The sequence below is a fragment of the Strix uralensis genome, chromosome 2 (genome assembly GCF_047716275.1).
Source record: "Strix uralensis isolate ZFMK-TIS-50842 chromosome 2, bStrUra1, whole genome shotgun sequence".
NCBI lineage: Eukaryota > Metazoa > Chordata > Aves > Strigiformes > Strigidae > Strix > Strix uralensis.
In genome coordinates, this window is record NC_133973.1 from 24,484,416 (window position 1) to 24,502,566 (window position 18,151).

An 18,151-nucleotide genomic window follows, 5' to 3' on the forward strand; every position below is an offset into this window, starting at 1 on the left:
TGTAGGTTGTCCCCATAACACCTCTGCTCCTTGCATGGCCCTGCTCATGGTTATGGTACTCTCAGGGACCTGACTGTCATGTGATCACCAGCCAGAATAAAAGCTGTGCCCCAAAACAGGGACAGCTTGCCTGCTGATTCTCAAAAAAGTGTCAGGAGGTGAGAACAACACTTTCAGCTGCACTTGAAATCACCTGGATTAAAATATGATCCTAATCCGCTCTCCTTTACACTTAAACCAGCAGACTAAACAATACAGTAAGGTATATTATCTTTGCAAAAATTCACTTCCTTTTCAATTACATTTAATTTCCACTTCACCTTTCCCTTATATTTATTCCACAAACCATTGTGTTATTAATGATTCAGAGTTCCCCAAATCCATATGTTTTATGGATTTTGTGTCAAAGTGGAATCATAATACTTTAATAAGGAAAAGGAATACTATTTTACCGTACTCACATCTTACACTACCCAGCCAATAGGCTTGTAAGCAATTCTAAATCTTTCTGTAACAGCACCATGGAGAGTACAAAAGAGAAATAGGCATCACCAGCTTCCTCTACCCGCTCCCCCGCAACAGAAAGGATTGATGTTTTCCAACAAGACCTTCTTAAAGAGCTAGTATATTTGTGACAAATTGTTAATTCCTCTCTGATTGTTATACACCTACATACAGGTGTAGAAAATCCTTTAATGTTTTGTAACAAGCAGAAATCAGGTAGATGATAAAACAGGGCTATCAGTCACTTTAGCAATCAAGTAAATTTGATTCTCCTCATTTTTCTGTAGACATCTAGTTTGTCATGTGCATGCTCAGAGATTTAGCTATTCACGTATTAGAATGACATATTTAAAGTAGTGAATTTCACATTAGCAATGCAGATGGAGGAACGAATGATCCTGGAAAATTAGACAGTGGAAAGACTGGTGTTGGAGAGGAGCATAAGAGTTGGAAATCCTAGACAAAGCAGAGAAAAAGGGTATTAGAGAGGAGGCAGAATGGGAAAAGCAGAAAGACTTAAGTTAGAAAAAGAAGGAAAAACTCAGATAGAAGAAAACTGGACTGAAGAAACTGGATTAAAGACTGAAAGATGGCGTAAAGGATCTGAGGAAAAGCTAAAGTGAAAAGATTAAGATTAGCAGCTAATAGAAACATTAAAATGTTCAGATAACAGCATTTCATTGACTAGTTAATAAGAAATGTATTAGTGTGTACAAAGTTGATGCCATTTTTTCACAGAATAACGTCCTGAGGCCATTGTCCTCCCACTCTTCCAGTCATGCCAATCACTTCCTGGTAGATTAAGATACTGAAATGCCTGTTTATACCATTCAGTTTAAACTCTATTATACACACATAGGCACATGTACAGAAAAATGCTTCAGTGACTGCTTTATCTTATAAGGAATTTGTACAAAGCAGAGGGTAAGACTAGGGAGGGGGAGATGAAGGATAAGGTGAAAATCTTTGAGCAGAAAGGAATGATATTCAAGAGACATCAGTCTTTAAACTAGAAGCTCATTAATTCTCATCTTATTTTCAGTTTCTGTGGAGGTTTACCACGTGACAGCTATTCAGCCTTGGAGTCTGGTTAGAACTGTTTTCCAACTACTAGCCTAAATTACCACCAGAAAGATTCATAATTTTCAGCAAAGTTTGATGAACTGGTTACCCTTTAACAGCGATGTTTTGTGCACTAAATTGCAAGCGGTCTGCTATTTTTCTCATATCACTGCTGACAGATGAGCTCGATTATCATCCTAGATCCACCTTGCTCATGTTCATTTGGACAACAAAGATAGCAACTGAACTGAAAGAAAATTCCAGGAAAAGTAATTGAAGACAAATTAAAAATTTCAATAGATTTTCCTGGAAATTTGCCCACAAAGCATAGTGTTTACATATCCACTTCCATTCAGAAGTTTGAAGGCATATCCCAGGATGCCTGCTGTTAATGTTTTAGCCCTACCCTGGCCAGGTTTCTCACAAAGCTCCTGGATGCTCTAGACCAGGACCAATTTGTCAATGCCAGGTTGTATGATGATTTATGACTATAGCCGAGTGAGGATGCTGGCTACATTCTGTCTCTCCCTAACTAGCTGTGTTGAACTGAAGCCATTCCAAATCACAAGCTGTCTATGTGGATGCACACTTAGAGAGGCTGAAATTGTTTATTGAATTTCCAGGTACAATCAGCATCAATAAGTTTTGTAGTTGAAAGAAAACTTTGGAAGAGAAAATATGAAACTGTTTAAAGCTGCATTGCACTTTAGTAAATATAGCATGTCACAGAGAAAGCTAGGCTTGCCTAGGAGATGTGAAAAGGCTTTTCGAAGTTAAAAATTTATTTGGTCCAGTTTTTCATGTCACACAAGGTACCAAAGTAAGGAACATCTGAACACATACCCAAGATACACCTGTAAAAGCGGCAACAGCTATCTTAACATGTACATAAGTGTGGGCAACCTGTAAATGATTCTGCTGACGCAGGGTGAACACTTAGGCTCTGGTTTCCCTTATCCAAACAGTAAAGAAGTTATGTGTGACCTGTAGAAGGGGCTCAAAGAAAAAAAATGTATCTTTAAGAAAAAAAATGAAGGAAAATTGAGGGCAAGAAAATTAAGAATAGTGAAGGTAGTACAAGGATATAGTCCAGACTGTAAGACAAGAAATTTAGGAGTAGCAATGTGAAAAAATGAATTACATGAATAAGGAAGGTCCAAGTGACTTGTATGAGCAGCATGGGCTAGACATTGTATTCTGAGTAACACCCTTTATTGTTTGGGACTGCAGTAGGTAAAATGGCACTTAATGTGTATGAAAGGGTAAGGATCAGGTCCTGTCTGGCAGTGAGTTAATGCCTCTATCAAACTGTTTTTCTGAAGGAAAACCTAATTTGTTTTTCTGAATAAGATATGTCTTTCTGGAGAGCTGTGAAGATTGACAGAAGTTCTATAAAGCGAAAAAGGAAATATAGCTTCTTTTAGCAGTGTTGGACAATTATTTTTGTTGTGGGTTTTTTTTTTTTTTTTCCAGTGCAGCCATCCAGGAATGCTTTATCAGCAGGGTTATGCTGCTAATTGGCTAAACCTCACGTAAGATGAACCTGAGTTTATTGCAGGGTGGGGTCGAAGACAAAAAAGAGAAGAGGAACAGAGACAAAAAAATATGTTATTAGCATTTCCTCAATATCACAGAAACAACTAGCAGGTCAAAATTGTAATAATTTTATTTCAGAATAATAAAATCAATGCTGAAGTATTATGAAACGACAGCTACCATGGCTGCTTCAGGTGTTATGTTACCATTATAGCACAACAGCCTTATTAGTTCTTCCTAGCATGTCTTGACCACCTGTGACAAGTGTTTCTGAATCTCCGCACAGTCAAAACCTCAAATTAAATCTGACAAACACAGAAAGTATTTTGAGCTAACTTGTCCTCCCTTCTCAGTTGCTCATTATGGAGTGACCTACTCTTTTTGTGTCCTTACATGGCTCACATCCGTGTAGATTGTGTTTATTGAAAGCTGATAGCTACAAGTGCTGACGTTCGCCAGGTTTTATATACCAGAGAATTAAAATAAGAAGAATCTGACAAAGACATTGTAAATAACATGAGAGACCCTCACTATACATGTACACTGTATGAATGCAGAGGAAAATTAAGTTATCCTACTTTCAGAGGCCCTTTGTGGTGCTCAATTCCCATTGTATGAGTGCTATTAGAAGTGCAAGCACATAACCACAGATATAATGTCAAAGTCATCCATGTTATAACAAGGTTTCACATGCTCCATAATGAAGACTTCATCAGAGAGTGAAAATTATTGGCTCCCCTGTTGATGACTTTTACAAAAATCTTAAAAGTAGAAAGTTTGCCAGCTGGATTAATCTTCCTGTGCACAGTCATTTACGAAGCTTTGAAATTTTAACCATTGGCAACAATGTTATAGTTGAAAAAACTCCAAGAATATCAGCTCGATGACAAACAATGGTCTGCTAAATAGAGACATGCTGTCCTGACAGCTCTGCTTCAGCTATATGGTATGATATGTGCCAGCAAAAGCAGAGAAGACATTTTGTAGCATCATAAAATTGCTTCCAAAAATGAGCACCCTGCAGCTATTAAAAACTGCGTGAGAATCACCAAATGTCAGCTTCATGCTCAACAACATTCAATTTAATAAATGGATTTAAGAAAGTGAACAGCATAAGATGCTTCAGAACACCCTTAAGACTACCATGATAATATTGAGTGCTTGAGAAAAAAAGGAACTGTTCACCGTAAAAAAGGGGAGAATTTTGTGTCTCATTTTTTCCCTGGGACCAATTAAGAGCATTCTGTCATTATTATTGTCAACACTAGGAACAGTGTACGAATGATAATCAATTTACTGACACATCCTAATATTGATGGTCAAAGGGCTGCACTGAGGACATCCCCACACTGTTTTGGCAGTTAACACAATTTTTTTTCTGAAATTTTATTTTCTGAGACAGGTATTTACATTTCTCCAAATCTAAAGGAAAAAAATGGACAGTGGGCAAAAGGAGCATTTCTGTGTACCAGATCCGCTATGTGCTACAGAACTGGCTGGAAAAAATAGAATTCTTTTTTGTCCTGAAAAATGTTGTTGAAATACTCTATGTCTTTTTATTCTCCCCTACTTTTGCTTTTTTTCTCCTCTCCACTCCTGTGGCTGCTCCAGCTCTGAGTGAGCCCAGTGAGGCAAGAGGTGCCAGGGATGTCAGCAGGCACAAAGACATCCCTGCACCAAACATTTCCTGGTTTATGCCAAACAGAGACCAAAGTAAAGGAAACCTCAAGCACTCAGTAAAGGACGCTGAGTTTACTTGGCTTTTACTAACCTTTTTTTTTTTTTTTTTTTTTTTTTTCCTTCAACAGTGCTGTTACTGCTAGAAAGCTAGAAAGGCATGTAAGATTTACTTGTCCCACAAAAGTCCATATATTGGTCCAAGCGGAAGTTTCTGATCAGAGCAACTTGATTTCAAAGTGAAGTTTCTTCACCCAGACAGCTCTACTGGGAATATTAAAAAATGCTGTAATCCTATGATGTAATTAATTAAAGAAAAAGTAGCTGAACAGGTACTGAAAGGTTTTACCCTCAGCTAAAGTACAAGGGTACTTACTGGATCTCAGATGTCTACTATTTTTACCATTAGTTTCCAAATAACTAAGTGACATCAGTTTCTATGAAAATCATGATTCCTTAATCCCTCAGTGAAATCATAAGTATAATGTATCAGCAATCAAAAGCTGAAGTTGGTATCTGTTCTCTTTCATGGGCCTGCATGAGACTGTAAATAATATTAAAATATGGAAAGGGTTGTTCTTTGAATATTCTTAGCAATAAATGCTTATGAAAACACTTGGGATTTGGGTAACTCCAAAGAGATGCAAAAGCACATATGGACTATGATAGAAGGGAATTCAAAGCCCTGTGTTTGGAAACGGGTTTTTACGTACACAAACGTTAATGTACAGAGTCGGAATATGTTTGAATGTCCCAGGGCTGTAAGGTACACAGAATAGAAAGGCAGTCCTTTGACGGGTAAAAATCTCTTACTACACTACAGAGATTACTCGGAAACTAATACTTCATCTTGACTAAAGAAAAGGCTAAAATTTTACCACAGATTTCACCAGACCCAAGATTCACTCACAGGTTGTCACTATTCAGAGTTATTTACTATTTCAGATGGTTTAAGGTACGTTCTTGTGCTGCTATTAATACGTGCACATTGACGCAGAGCATCACATACGGCATAGTAGACATGGATTGTGACACATGGCAGTAATCCTTCTGCAAATGTGATCATTCACCCTGAGTTTCTCAGGCTTTGCGTTCAGGGCTGAAACACTTAAATCAAGACCCAATGGCTCTCCCTTACTCACAAATGCTCTAAAGGCACCCAATGACCTAGTTTAAACTTAAACCTCATATTCCACATAGATCAAACATAGAAGTGAACTTGTATAAATCTCTAAGTGTGACATGCCTAAGACAGCTTTCTGAGCAAAGAAGGACAAAAATAGAAAAGCCTCATTATATGCCTAACAACAAGGTAGAAAATATGCAGATGAAACTTATGCCTGATGGGAAAAAAGAGAAAGATGGTGGCGCTGGATAGGCTGAGACTAGTTCGAAGCCTGTGACACCAGAGTAAATGCAAAAGGTTTGTTTATCAGAATCTGCAATTCACTGGGAGACCTGGGGAAGGAACAGCAGAGAGAGATTTATTTTAAATACAAACTGGATCAGATGTCTGTCATTTTAAGACTGGGAGTGGGGGAGACAAGTCTGCAGTAGCTCAGGAGAAGAAAATGTTTCAGGCAATGGTTATTAATTGTGCTCTGCTATGCCACATCTCTTTCTATTAAATCTTAGATAGCCAAATCTGTTTCCTAATTGTTTTTGTGTTTCTCAGTCTTCCTTTTGTCTTGCATAGGAGTAGGCAATTTCTATGCCATCAATATCTCATTAGGGGCCTGGGATGTGAAATGCCTTATTTTGTTTTTAATTTTGTTCTCTAGGCTTTTTGCTACATTTTATGACATAGCATTTTTTGTTTGCTTGTTGCGGTCCATTTATTCTCTGGCATTCCTTTTCCCCAGGTTATAGCTTTATTTGTTTCTTTGCCTGTTGGCACTCAAGGTGTATGTAAATTATTGTTACATGCTTCACCATCACTACCTATTGCTCTTCATTTCCCCTAATGACGTTCTCATCTGAATGCTAGTGCCTGCTCAGGTTGTACATGTGTAGAAAACAACTTCAACTCATCTGCGAGGTCTTTTTTTCTGTCTTTTTTCGTCCTTTTTTTTTTTTTTTTTCTCTCTTTCCTATTGTGGTTTGCCTCAGACTTGTATTCATGAGGTAAGGAATACAGCTGCATGTTTTCTGCCTAGGGCAAAAACCTGCTGCCACTAGTGCAAGTAGCAGCTTAGAGGAAAAAGGAAGGGCATTCACACAAATAGCTAATCAAAGGGTTTTTAATGATACTCATTAGGAAAGAAATTCATTAACAAGCCAGCATACGAACATTCCCTGAAGGGATAGTGATGTTATTGGTCACATCAAAGGCCCCACCTGACTAACACCTTTATTGCTGTTCATAGTAAGGCCAAGTTAGCAGCAAAATCAGTCGCATTCAGTTCCTGCTAAGAAAAAAGTCAGGAAAGCATGGTCATTGAAACTGGATCAATTCTGTTTTACTAATAAGAATGGCTTCTCAGCTTTTCACAGGGATGTGTAGTTTAGCACCCACCACCGATGCTTTTGAATACATACAATTTTACATTTCCTACCCCTCATTCTCTCCCCTGTTCTCTCTCTCTCCTTTTATTTGGATACCTCTGACTATGTGCAAACTGGTGCCCATGGTAGTGGTGCAGCCCCATGGCACCGCAAACCTCAGGTGGATGGATGCTAGTGCCCCTTTTTGAACAGAAGTCTGCAGAAGGCAGCCTCCTTGCAAGGTGCAGTGGGGAGCAATGCTAAACTGTAGGTAGATCATTTAGCCGGACAAGGCACCGATCCAGGCACACCACAGCTTACACCTACTACTCAGAATGGACACGGCCTCCGAGCATCAGAGCCATTTCCAACTTGCGGGCATATAACTGCCTCTTTTTTATGCTCACGTTATTACTTAGCCATAAAAGGGACTCTGTATTTTTCTGCCAGCTCATTCCTAGAGGTTAGTATTGGTATCTTGGGATGCTCATTTGCTCGGTAAAAATTAGGTTTTTAAACAGACTGAACCAGAAATCTCACTTTTATTGCACTGCCCTGATACAGTGGAGCTCAGTTATTAGAACAAATTGGAGCAAGCCACTTTCTAGTTGTTATACCCACATAATTACCACAGGCTGATACATGAAACCATGCTTCACTCTTATGCTTAGAGGGGAGATCTCCATTTTGCAAGGACAGAGCAAGTTCTATTATGCATTTTACTGCCAAAGGAGGTCAATTAAGTTTAATTGGTTCTAATTAGCACTTGCTCAAGCTGTTATATTCTTTACCTGCATCCGAGTGGCTCTCCAAGTGCTGCACAATGGATTCCTGCTTTTGAACACAAAGGAGGATTACTAATGGCATCCTTGAAGGCAAAAGATGCACTGATCAGCATAAATGGAGAACAAATATCAGCACAAATAGTAGCAGGCCTTTTTAGAAAAAAAACACAAACATTTCATCCCCATCTGGCTTTGATCAATTGAACTGAATGCAACTGTGCACCTTTAAAGTTATAACACAGAAAGTACACAAATGTAATTATTCTCTACCATAACTTCTTTACAGATGAAAGATAAGTATTTGGAGAATGGGTGGAGCAGAGGAAGAGTGTAGCAGCTCTGAAAAAATAAATAGATCTTTTCAATGGTAGCTAAAACAAAATATGAAAAAAAGGAAAAAAAGATCCTCAAACATGTAAATCTGAAATGCTTTGTTTTCTAGGATTTTTGAGGATTGTTTAAGACGTTGGTGTTTAAGTGACACGTTTGTTTTTTTGGTGTTGTGTTTTGGATTTTTTTTTCCATTTTGCTGCAGAGAGAGGAACAACATCACTTGCCTAAATGTCACCATAAGCCATTTCAGTCCTCAGGATGTGGTGAGAAGCTAGCATCAAACGCAGAATGGTCTACGACAGACTGAGTTGTCACATGTCAGAAGAGACACTGCAATGCTGAGGTGCACTCTAGGAACTTGTTTTCTGCTGGGATCTTCCTGGATGTAGCTACACAGTTAAAGCAGACTAGAGAGCAATCTAGTCCTTATGCCAGCACTAGAGCTCAGAGCTAGCTCTCCCCCAAACTCCAGTCCACATTCATAGCATGCAGGCATGGCACTCTGGGTCCCATGAGATGTCTCTAAGTTGTTGTACCTGTTATTCTGGGTGGAGGAGCGGTTGGTAGGGCAAGAGGTCAGTTTGAAACAGAAGCAGGGAACAAGCTAGAAACAGCAGGGTGGATGTTTGTAACCACTGCTCTACTGTGTTCCCTGGTCTCCCCTCCTCACTAGTAGGGTATATATCCAGCCACTCAATGCATGTAGAGCATTATATGCCCCCCTACACTACCACACCGCTTCTCTTGCACCCTGCCATGCCAGGCGCTCCAGATTCAGGGGATAGCAGCAGCACTGAGGACACAGACCACAGCAGGACAGCACTGAGACAAGGGCTGGGGAGGGTGATCCCAAAACATGAGACTTGACTAAGTGGTCCGAATGTGAACCACCACAACGGCTAACTCATCAGAGACCCTCCCTGCCTTGAAAAACTCTGTCCTCGGTGAAGTACCTTGCCTCTACATATGGGGTGCCTGACAAGGTGCCTAGCAAAGGGATCCACTGAAACCCGCTGAGCCTGAAGCCATGTGCGCTTCCCAGCTGAAGACTGCTGGGCTGCGAGCAACCAGGGCTGGGAGCTCATAGGCCCTGAGCATACTTCAGTCCTACTGGCTTGGCTTAACCACACATTTAAAATAAAGTACCAGATTTAGTGTCCCAAGGATCTATGGACTTTGGATAATTTATTTTGATAGGGAAACCAAAAGCAGTGAAGCTTATACGTATTATCAAGAGTTCAGAATCACATGTGAAACTGTAGTATACTTGGCTGATTCTAAGGCAGCGTATGTTCCTTTTTTTAGTATTACTCTTTGCTGTCTTTCCTGCTATTTGAATGTACCTCCTAAATGAATTGTCCATTGCCCACATGGTTTTCAAAAATAATTTATTTTTAGCTAATGTGTTCCAGATAGATGGAACACAAAACACATGTTAAAAAAATAAAAATGAAATTAAAAAATCCTCCCCTCAGCAAACAAATTCCCCACAATCTTTACAAAAGAAGGCCAACTTTTTTCCTTCTAGTTCCCCTGCTAAATTTCCACAAGGCCATTAATCATAAAAAAACCAAACTGCATAAATCGTAGAAAAGCCAAAGGAGCTGCCTGTATTTATAATTTTTTTTTAAAAAGTTCCTGCCAGAATCTCCCCCAACCCAATTACCTTTCCTGTGTCAGTTGTGAGGACTCTTTCTCAGCCTTAGCACACACCTTTTCTCCTGGCTGGCAATGCATGGGCTGAGGCAAGCATAAACCAGCATATCATTATTTCAAACAGTCATGTCTTCCACTTGAACTCTCTGTAGTTAAATCCATATACTTGAAACACTCCATGCTCCTTTTCTTTTGTACTTTTCCCAAGGAACAGCATTTCTGTTGTATTTCAGGTGACAACCGAAAGTTATTCGAAAGGGTTACTGACTTGGATAAGGACTTGAGAAATAATAAATAGCAAAAAAGAAATGCCTGTTGTTTGCATCACTGAAATGGCTGACCATACAGCAATACACCACTGAAGCACATGTAACAATTTATTATTTGGTCCTTCAGCCCTCCTGCATTTATAATTGAGCATATATTCAATGCAAAGATTGAGAAAAATTGACCTAGCATCTATCTGCACGTTCTGGGGATATTCTGTACTGGGTTGGCAGTAGCTTCACCAGTACAAAACCCCAAGTCCAAGGGTTCAGACCCACTGAACACAGGTTTTACACATCCACTACCTTACGGGCTTTAAGCAAAGTAATCTGTGCACTTTCAGTCCTTACTGTACAACGAGATAGTCTGTCTACAAATGGAGGATGTATCACTAGAATAGCTGTATCAGTGTAATTACATTGGTACAACTGTTCCCAATATGGACAGGACCTTAAACAGAAATCCCTGTGACAGGCAATGTTTACCACTGGCCTATTTAAAAGACAGCTCTTAGCTTAGTTCAAAAACCAGCATATAAAATGTTCCTTGTTACCTGTAAGTGGACAGTGATGATTATAGCTCAGTCTATGTTATTATTGCCTGATTTTCCCAGTTTGAGTTTCCACATATTGACTCCTTACTCAAGGTCTTTTAACATAGATTTGAAATGTGAATATGTTTTATTTTTTCCCCAGTAAATATACAATACACACTTCAACAGTACTATTAACCAACTTTTTATGCCAATTAAACTTTGCTGCACTAACACCAATGAAACACATTAAGAGGTCATACTTTTTTTGTGAACAAACTGTAGCCAATAAACAGTTTTTTAAAAAAACAAATTAAAAAACAATTCTAAGTGCTGCCACAACATCCCTTTTCTTTAAACACATTATTCACAATAAATGTTTTCAATTTTTTTTAAAAAAGAAGAATACTTCTTTTAAAATAGTAAATTAAATGGCATTTTAAAAAATATGTACTGTGGTTCATTGGAAGTACACTGTATAGAAAAGAGAGAGAGAAAAAAAAAGAAGAGACATCACCTGTAGGATAATGGAGACACTTTGCGATACACAACAACACCTTATGTAATATTGTAAGCAAATTATTAATGAACAAAAATGTACAGAAGCAGATGGACAAGTTAGTGAATATCATGGTACTGCACAGCTTTAATACTGACACACATTTACTTTCCAGTGGAAGAGATAAAACACGTATTTGAAAGTAATTGGGATGACTTTATCAACATCTAATGATACTGAATTTTGAATAGAATATAGTGAGTAAGGTGTTCCACCAAAGCTCAGCACAAGCTTTGAATTAAAAGGAAAACAAATCTACCGACGACTGAGTTAAACATTTTCCAGAGAATTAAATTTGAATTGTACCCTGAATAGTCTTCTCTTCATATGATAATACCAAAATAAAAAACATACATATGTAAATATGATGCCTTCTTTATCTTGCTTGAACATTTCTGCACATTTTGAAGTAATGGTTTTAACTATAATGGCTTAACAAGCAGGAAAATTACATATATTCACTGGTCACATATATAAATAAATGCATACATTTTTTTCTCAACTTTTTTGGTTTTTAACCTGCTAAATAACAGTCTTGACCTTAAGGAAGTTAACTAGCATTTTTTTAATATTCAATAGTGCTGAGTTATAGTTGATGGCTGTAGTGTTTTATCTTATCATGGAACAAGTTAATGAAATGAAAAGCAACACATATTTAGCATTGTAATTTACTTCTCTAAAATTCTGCCACTACTAAGAGTGTTCTTAATACTGGTGAGCTCCAAGGCAATATATAAAACAACATAGACTGGTTATACGAAAAGGGTATTCAAATGGAAAGTTGTATTCATGGTCAGATAACTAACAGAAACAAGCTGTAGGATGCAATATTTAAATTAAGCACCAAATGAATGGGCTATACACATACAATATTCTAAGAAAAGTTTGACAATTTACTTTGAGATTTGAGAGGTACAGAAGATTTGGACAAAGTCATGAAAATTAATGAAGAGACAGGATGCTGTCATTAATGTCCACTTACAGAGTCTGGTTTATTCAAAAAGTGTATAAACATGCGTTATTTCCTCATCATAGCAGGGTTTGAAGCCACCCACTAAAACATAGGTCAAAGATTTTCTTTGCTTATATCCAACTTTTTGGATGTATTGTATTGCCAGAAATGTACTTAATGCAAGCTGAAAATAATTTGACCGTTGCTTTCCTTCCAAACACTAAACATTTTACTACAAATTTAGTGGATCCAGCTTCAGCTCTCACACACTTCAGGTAACAGAACACAAAGGTTTGTTTAGACTGCATCAAAACAATTAATGTCATGAATTTCAGTGGTGCAGCTCTATCTTCTATTATACTGTACACGTATTGGAAAAATGAAATAAGATACTCTGACATTTCAATTTTTTGGAAGCAGCCTGAATATGCCTTAATAATAAATTGCATCCTTAACTACTTACTAGGTATTCCTTGAGTTTATATTGTTAGCTTCTCCTGGGAAATCTCTGTCTTATATTTTGGGTTGGAGAAATTAATGGTAATAATTCTTTTAAAACTGCAATATAAAAACAGCTTTAGTGAAACACCCTAAATTCTTTTGTTTGTAGCAAGGTTTGTTTTTCTTCCCCTTTACTTAAGTGGCATGGGATGGCTAAAAACAGATACTAAGGGCATCATTCTAGTGAAAGGGTCTAGGCCATCTCATGCTACCTTTAATTTTAATATTCACTCTTTAATTTCACACTTCCAACTTCTGACCCCTTCTTAAATAGGAAGAGCAACTATGTTGCTTGCCTTTAAAAGATTTAAATCTGTCTCTAATGTCTTCACTGACATCAGTTTTGCCTGTCACTTTCTCATTTCTACACCCCAATGGAAAACCACCTAACATACTCCTTTACATCCAGCATTATCCAAAGTAGCTTACAGTACGTAAACCTTCTTCACACATTCAGTTTCTTTTTTCTTCATGTCATGAGGAGTAGAGTTTTGTGCTTATCACCAAATAAAATTGCAGTGCAAACTTTAAACATAAAAGTTACACAATTAAAAGTTAATATATGGCACCACAGCCTATTAATTCACATATAGTACAACAGACCAATAAAAACAGACATGAATATGAACATAGCTAAAAAGAAGGTGAGCTTGCATAGCAATGCAACAAAAGAAATTATATACACAAGGAAATCCTTTTCATCCTGGAGGGTGTTGTTTTTTTTTTTTTTCTTTCTTTTTTATATACTCCTGACAAGGAATAGTTTAAGGTGGATGGTGTATTAAAGAGAAGAACACAAGTAAAGTATCTGTGGGATATGTGTGGCTGTGTGTCTTTACATTGCATTTACAGTTCTTTTAATAGTACATAAATAAAGAAAATGTTCATTGCACTGTTTAGTGTCATCACTTCCATGAGTTCAGACCTGATGATCCATCAGAGCAGCTTGCAATGTGTCTTCTCAACTACTCTATAGAGAGAAACAAAGAGAGAGAAAGAGGTTGTAATAAGGAGGAAAAAACACAAAACAAAGCCTATGGCAATATTACTGCAGCATGGGATGAATATTCAATAGGTTAGGAGAAGAGAGTTAATTGCTTCTAAGATGAAAAGCAATGAATGCTAAAATTCAGCGCTTACCAACACCATATCTGAGACAGCACATTTCAGGGTTTGTGGATCACCATTAGCTCTCTTACAAACTATTGGGTGGTAACTGTCGGGAGGTGCTGAGGGTTTGACTGCAGCAAATAGAAGGCAGACATGCCAACAGCTACATTGCTTTTACTAGTAAACATTCCAGTATGCCTGAGCTGCAGTGTTGGTGTACTACTTCAGACAATAGAGTCAAACCTTTGGGCATCTGGTACTACCATCATGTACACAGCATTAACCTGGTTTTATACAAGGTTTAACAGATATTGAGGGGTAATAGAAAAAAGGCTGGAAAATAATTCGCCTGGCCTGGGAAGTTGAGGAAAGGGTTGAGATATACAACTGAAAAACTGGGCTACACAGTCGAAAAAAGAGAACCTCCATCTAAGGTCAAAAAGAGCAGAATACTGCTCATCAAGCAACAGAAAGTTAAGGAAAAGGCATCACAAGCCTGCCAACATGCCCAACAAATTCAGCACCCTTTTCATCCACTCGTCTGAGAAAAACTGCCAAGAGCATTTCCAAGACAAACACACTACACTTTGCCAAGAAAATTCTAAATTAGTAGAATTTCTTTTCAATTTCCACAGTGTTTCACTAGCATTACACACTGAAAGATGTACTATGTGGATACTCTTGGCATGGCTTATACAGATTTGAACTGGTCCAAACCAAAGAACAGAGGAACTTCATTTGTTTGTCATTACAGGCAAAACACCTCAGAAGGCAAAAAGATCTGGGTAAAATTTAATCTGATTATCACATTCTCTCTGATATTCCTCCTCTATTCAAAACAGATTTATAATTTTTTCTCTTTTTCTCTATTTGAGAGTTTGAACTGTAGCTAGAGATAAACTTACATAATTCACCAGTAAACTGTCCTTGACTGTTTGATCCCACATAGCCTACATCGAGAAGGTCACTGGCATTGCGTTGGTGACCTCCCCGCAAGACTTCACCTTTTCTAGGTCCGGTCGATCCTTTAGAAGAAGCTGTTCCTGAAGAGCTGTGGCCGCCAGGGGATGGGAAGTTGGGTTTACTATATGGTACGAGTGCCTCTTCTAGAAAAGCAAAACAAAACAAAACAAAACAAATACCAAGTAAATTCCTATAAATATGAATAAACAAGCTATTCTTATATGGACATCATATTCATTCCTACCCTCAGATATCTGTCTTTTGTCTTTCTTTATAGCGTGGCAATTTTACTTAAGAAAATACACAGCTCAGTGTTATATCCCACAGACAAAGAAACCAGCATGAATTTAATCTTGCTTTCATGTGAACTCAGAAGTTAGTTTGTATTAATTATAAAAAGTCTAGATTTTTTATGAATAGATCATGAATCAAAGATACTTTAATAAAAATAGATGCACATACAATTTCCAAAACAATGCAGCTATGATTAGATTTCTGCTTCAAGTCTACATGAATGCACTTTTTCCTTTTCTTTAGCTTAAATTATGGTAACATTACCTCAATCAATTTAGATAAAGAACTACAATATCAGCTAATTTAATTAGCTTCCAGCAGCTCAGTAATTTCTAACGATGCAAAGTACACTGAAGATTTTTTTAACTGGTTGTGAATTACCTTGGAAAATATTATATTCTACATAGTATTAGTAGTTGTAATATTTGGGGTGAGTAAATCTTCCTGCAGCTTGTTTCATGTTCCATTATGAGCAAAAGACTTACTTTTGCTCACTTGGCTTCTTCCTCTCTGAACTGCTTGCAAGAGCAGGATTAATACCAATAAAGCATAGGGCTGTATGTCTTCATATAGCATGAAGTAAAACAAGACATCACATCTGATTAGAGTTTCCAGGAGATATTGTTGTAATAATCCTAACCTAAGAAGCAAAACAGCAGCACTGATTTAACACTAATAGAAGCACTATTTTATTTCTTTGCTGTGTATGATCCACTTTTGCCATCTCAGAACCCTGCTAAATATAGTTTGATTCAAGAAAGAATCTGAGTATGTATGCTTAACCTCAAACACAGGAATTGCCCCTTCTGAAATCAGTGGGATATCTTGTGCTTGAATCTTACATTTTTTAAAGTGAATATGAGATGAAAGGGGTTTCTTTATTTAGCTTTTCCTATTGTCTTCACTCTTAAACAACCTCAAGAGGAGAAACAGACTTTCTTTGACAGAGGGCAGGAACACAGAAGGAAAAGTAGGTGGGGATGGTTGGAAAGAAAAGGAGATAGAAATGCTTTTATTCACAACCCTAAAGTCTGTGCAAAGGCTGCAGCAGAGGCACAATTAACTTAGGGAAATGCTAAATGAGAACAAATTTGTGGAAGAAACCCAGGATTTCATTCTTTGTGCCTACTGCCACAAGTGAGTAGGACATGGGAATTCCCCCTGTGATCTGCTATTGAACAGAACCCATTTGTACGGTAAATCTGTTGCAGAAGAGGGCAGGCAGCTGACTTCTTTCTCTTGTCAAAGTATCTCCCTCTGGCCCTGCCCAAGGGACCAGAATATTTGCGCTGCAGGACATAAGGGCATTATCAGTGTTTTGTGCCATGATCGTGTGCTGTCCTTACTGAAATATAAAGAAATGCTTAAAAGACATAGTAAAATGGCATTTATTAGCCATAGCCTCCTAAATCATGTTACTTGTTCTTTATATATCAAGCCCTAACAATAGAATCAGATGCAAACCTGGTTTCCGAAGGCTGGCTAAAATATGGAACAGCTTGCATTAAGGCAGCAATAAAGTAAGAAGCATAAATCAGTTCAGCAGAAAGCTGGATACATTTTTAAAGGATGGATAGAAAAGTCACTAGCATTGCAAAAGAGTTTGAAGATGACATATATGGTCAATTGATTTGTTTTTCTAGTTTGCGGACTCAGGATAAGGCCTCCTTCGGGTTCAATGAAATATTGAGAAAAAACGACCATGAATAAATATAAAGTGCATTATCATTATAGAGCATATGGTGTGTTAAATTATCTGTTGTGCCCTCAGAAATAAATACAATCCATAAAATACGCAATTGTGACATAAAATACAGGCTAAGTTTTTTCATAACATTCTAGCACATGAAAGGTAGTTGTCTCAAGTCCTCAGGATGGGTTCACATTTATCAAAACACTGCCTCATGCCCCATGTGTGCAAAGAATATGGGAGGCTTTACCGATGACTTTCTCTTTGAAATACTGAGCCTTTAATTTGAAGATATAATTCTAGCCCCTGTGAAGTCAGGATATATGTGTGTAATGATGATTCTATACCTTATAAGATAACCAAAAGACTGTTAACATTATCAAAACTATTGTAACTTGATCTAGCACTACTTTCTTTAGAGGCATAGCTGAGAATGTCCTATTTGATGTGCTGTAACTGCAGTTCTACAACAAAGCCATTGGCAGGAACTCAGTGATCTTGTTTATACTGAAAGCAGCCAGTGGAAACACGGTTCCCAGAATTAGGTATTTTTATTGTATTCAACTTCAAACCAAAGCTCCTGCTTTCAAAATTTCACTCACAGCTTGATAATGTCTGAATGAAGCCCCCTAAGCTGCAAAATAGCTATTTTCTGGAAGCTGATAGCTAATAATAACTCCTTTTGGAAATATATTGAAAACTGGGACAGGATAGATTTCCAGAGATCTTTGTCATTAATAAAGGAAAAGGGAAGAAGCACAACTAATATTATTAAAACCCCAAAGTTTAGTAACAAACAAGCATCACACACAAGAGTAGCCTTTTTAAAATCTACCAGAGAAAAGCATACAGAGCAAGAAAGCTGTAGTGCAAGAAGCTGGGGTAAGAAAACAGACAGACAGATAGGAAGCTCTGGCCCACCTTGCGCACAAACTTTATGAACCTCTCCCACAGGAATCCTTTGTCATGCATAAAGGATATGCAATTGCCCTGGTCATCCTGAATTTGATAAGAACAAGACACCTGTAATCATTCCAGCCCTAAATTCAGTGTTCATGTAGGACACTAGAAGTGTCAAGATCAAGTTTTTTTTATTTAAGGACAGATAAATACAAGTCCTGTAGGATGAGAATTTTAGTACTGTATACCCTCTATATCACAGAATAACTTGACAATTTCTATTTGTACATTTACAAAGCAGAGGAAAAGGAGGGGAGTTCTGCTAACCAGGTCAGAGAAGCATCCT

At 37.7% G+C, this 18,151-nt stretch overlaps 1 protein-coding gene across 9 annotated transcripts in view; it reads right to left on the bottom strand.

Moving 5' to 3' along the window:
- Nucleotides 1-7,007: 7,007 nt before the first annotated feature.
- ROBO2 (roundabout guidance receptor 2) overlaps nucleotides 7,008-18,151 on the bottom strand; it is a 474,011-nt gene continuing 462,867 nt past the window's right edge. For 8 of the 9 annotated variants that reach the window (XM_074857947.1, XM_074857925.1, XM_074857932.1 and 5 more), the window contains 2 exons: nucleotides 14,864-15,064; nucleotides 7,008-13,818 (listed from right to left, as the gene is read on the bottom strand). In XM_074857947.1, coding sequence (XP_074714048.1) covers nucleotides 13,817-13,818; nucleotides 14,864-15,064 — 203 coding nt within the window. In that variant the 3' untranslated portion in view covers nucleotides 7,008-13,816. The remainder of the gene's footprint in view (nucleotides 13,819-14,863; nucleotides 15,065-18,151) is intronic. The other variant, XM_074857909.1, reaches the window with a different exon arrangement.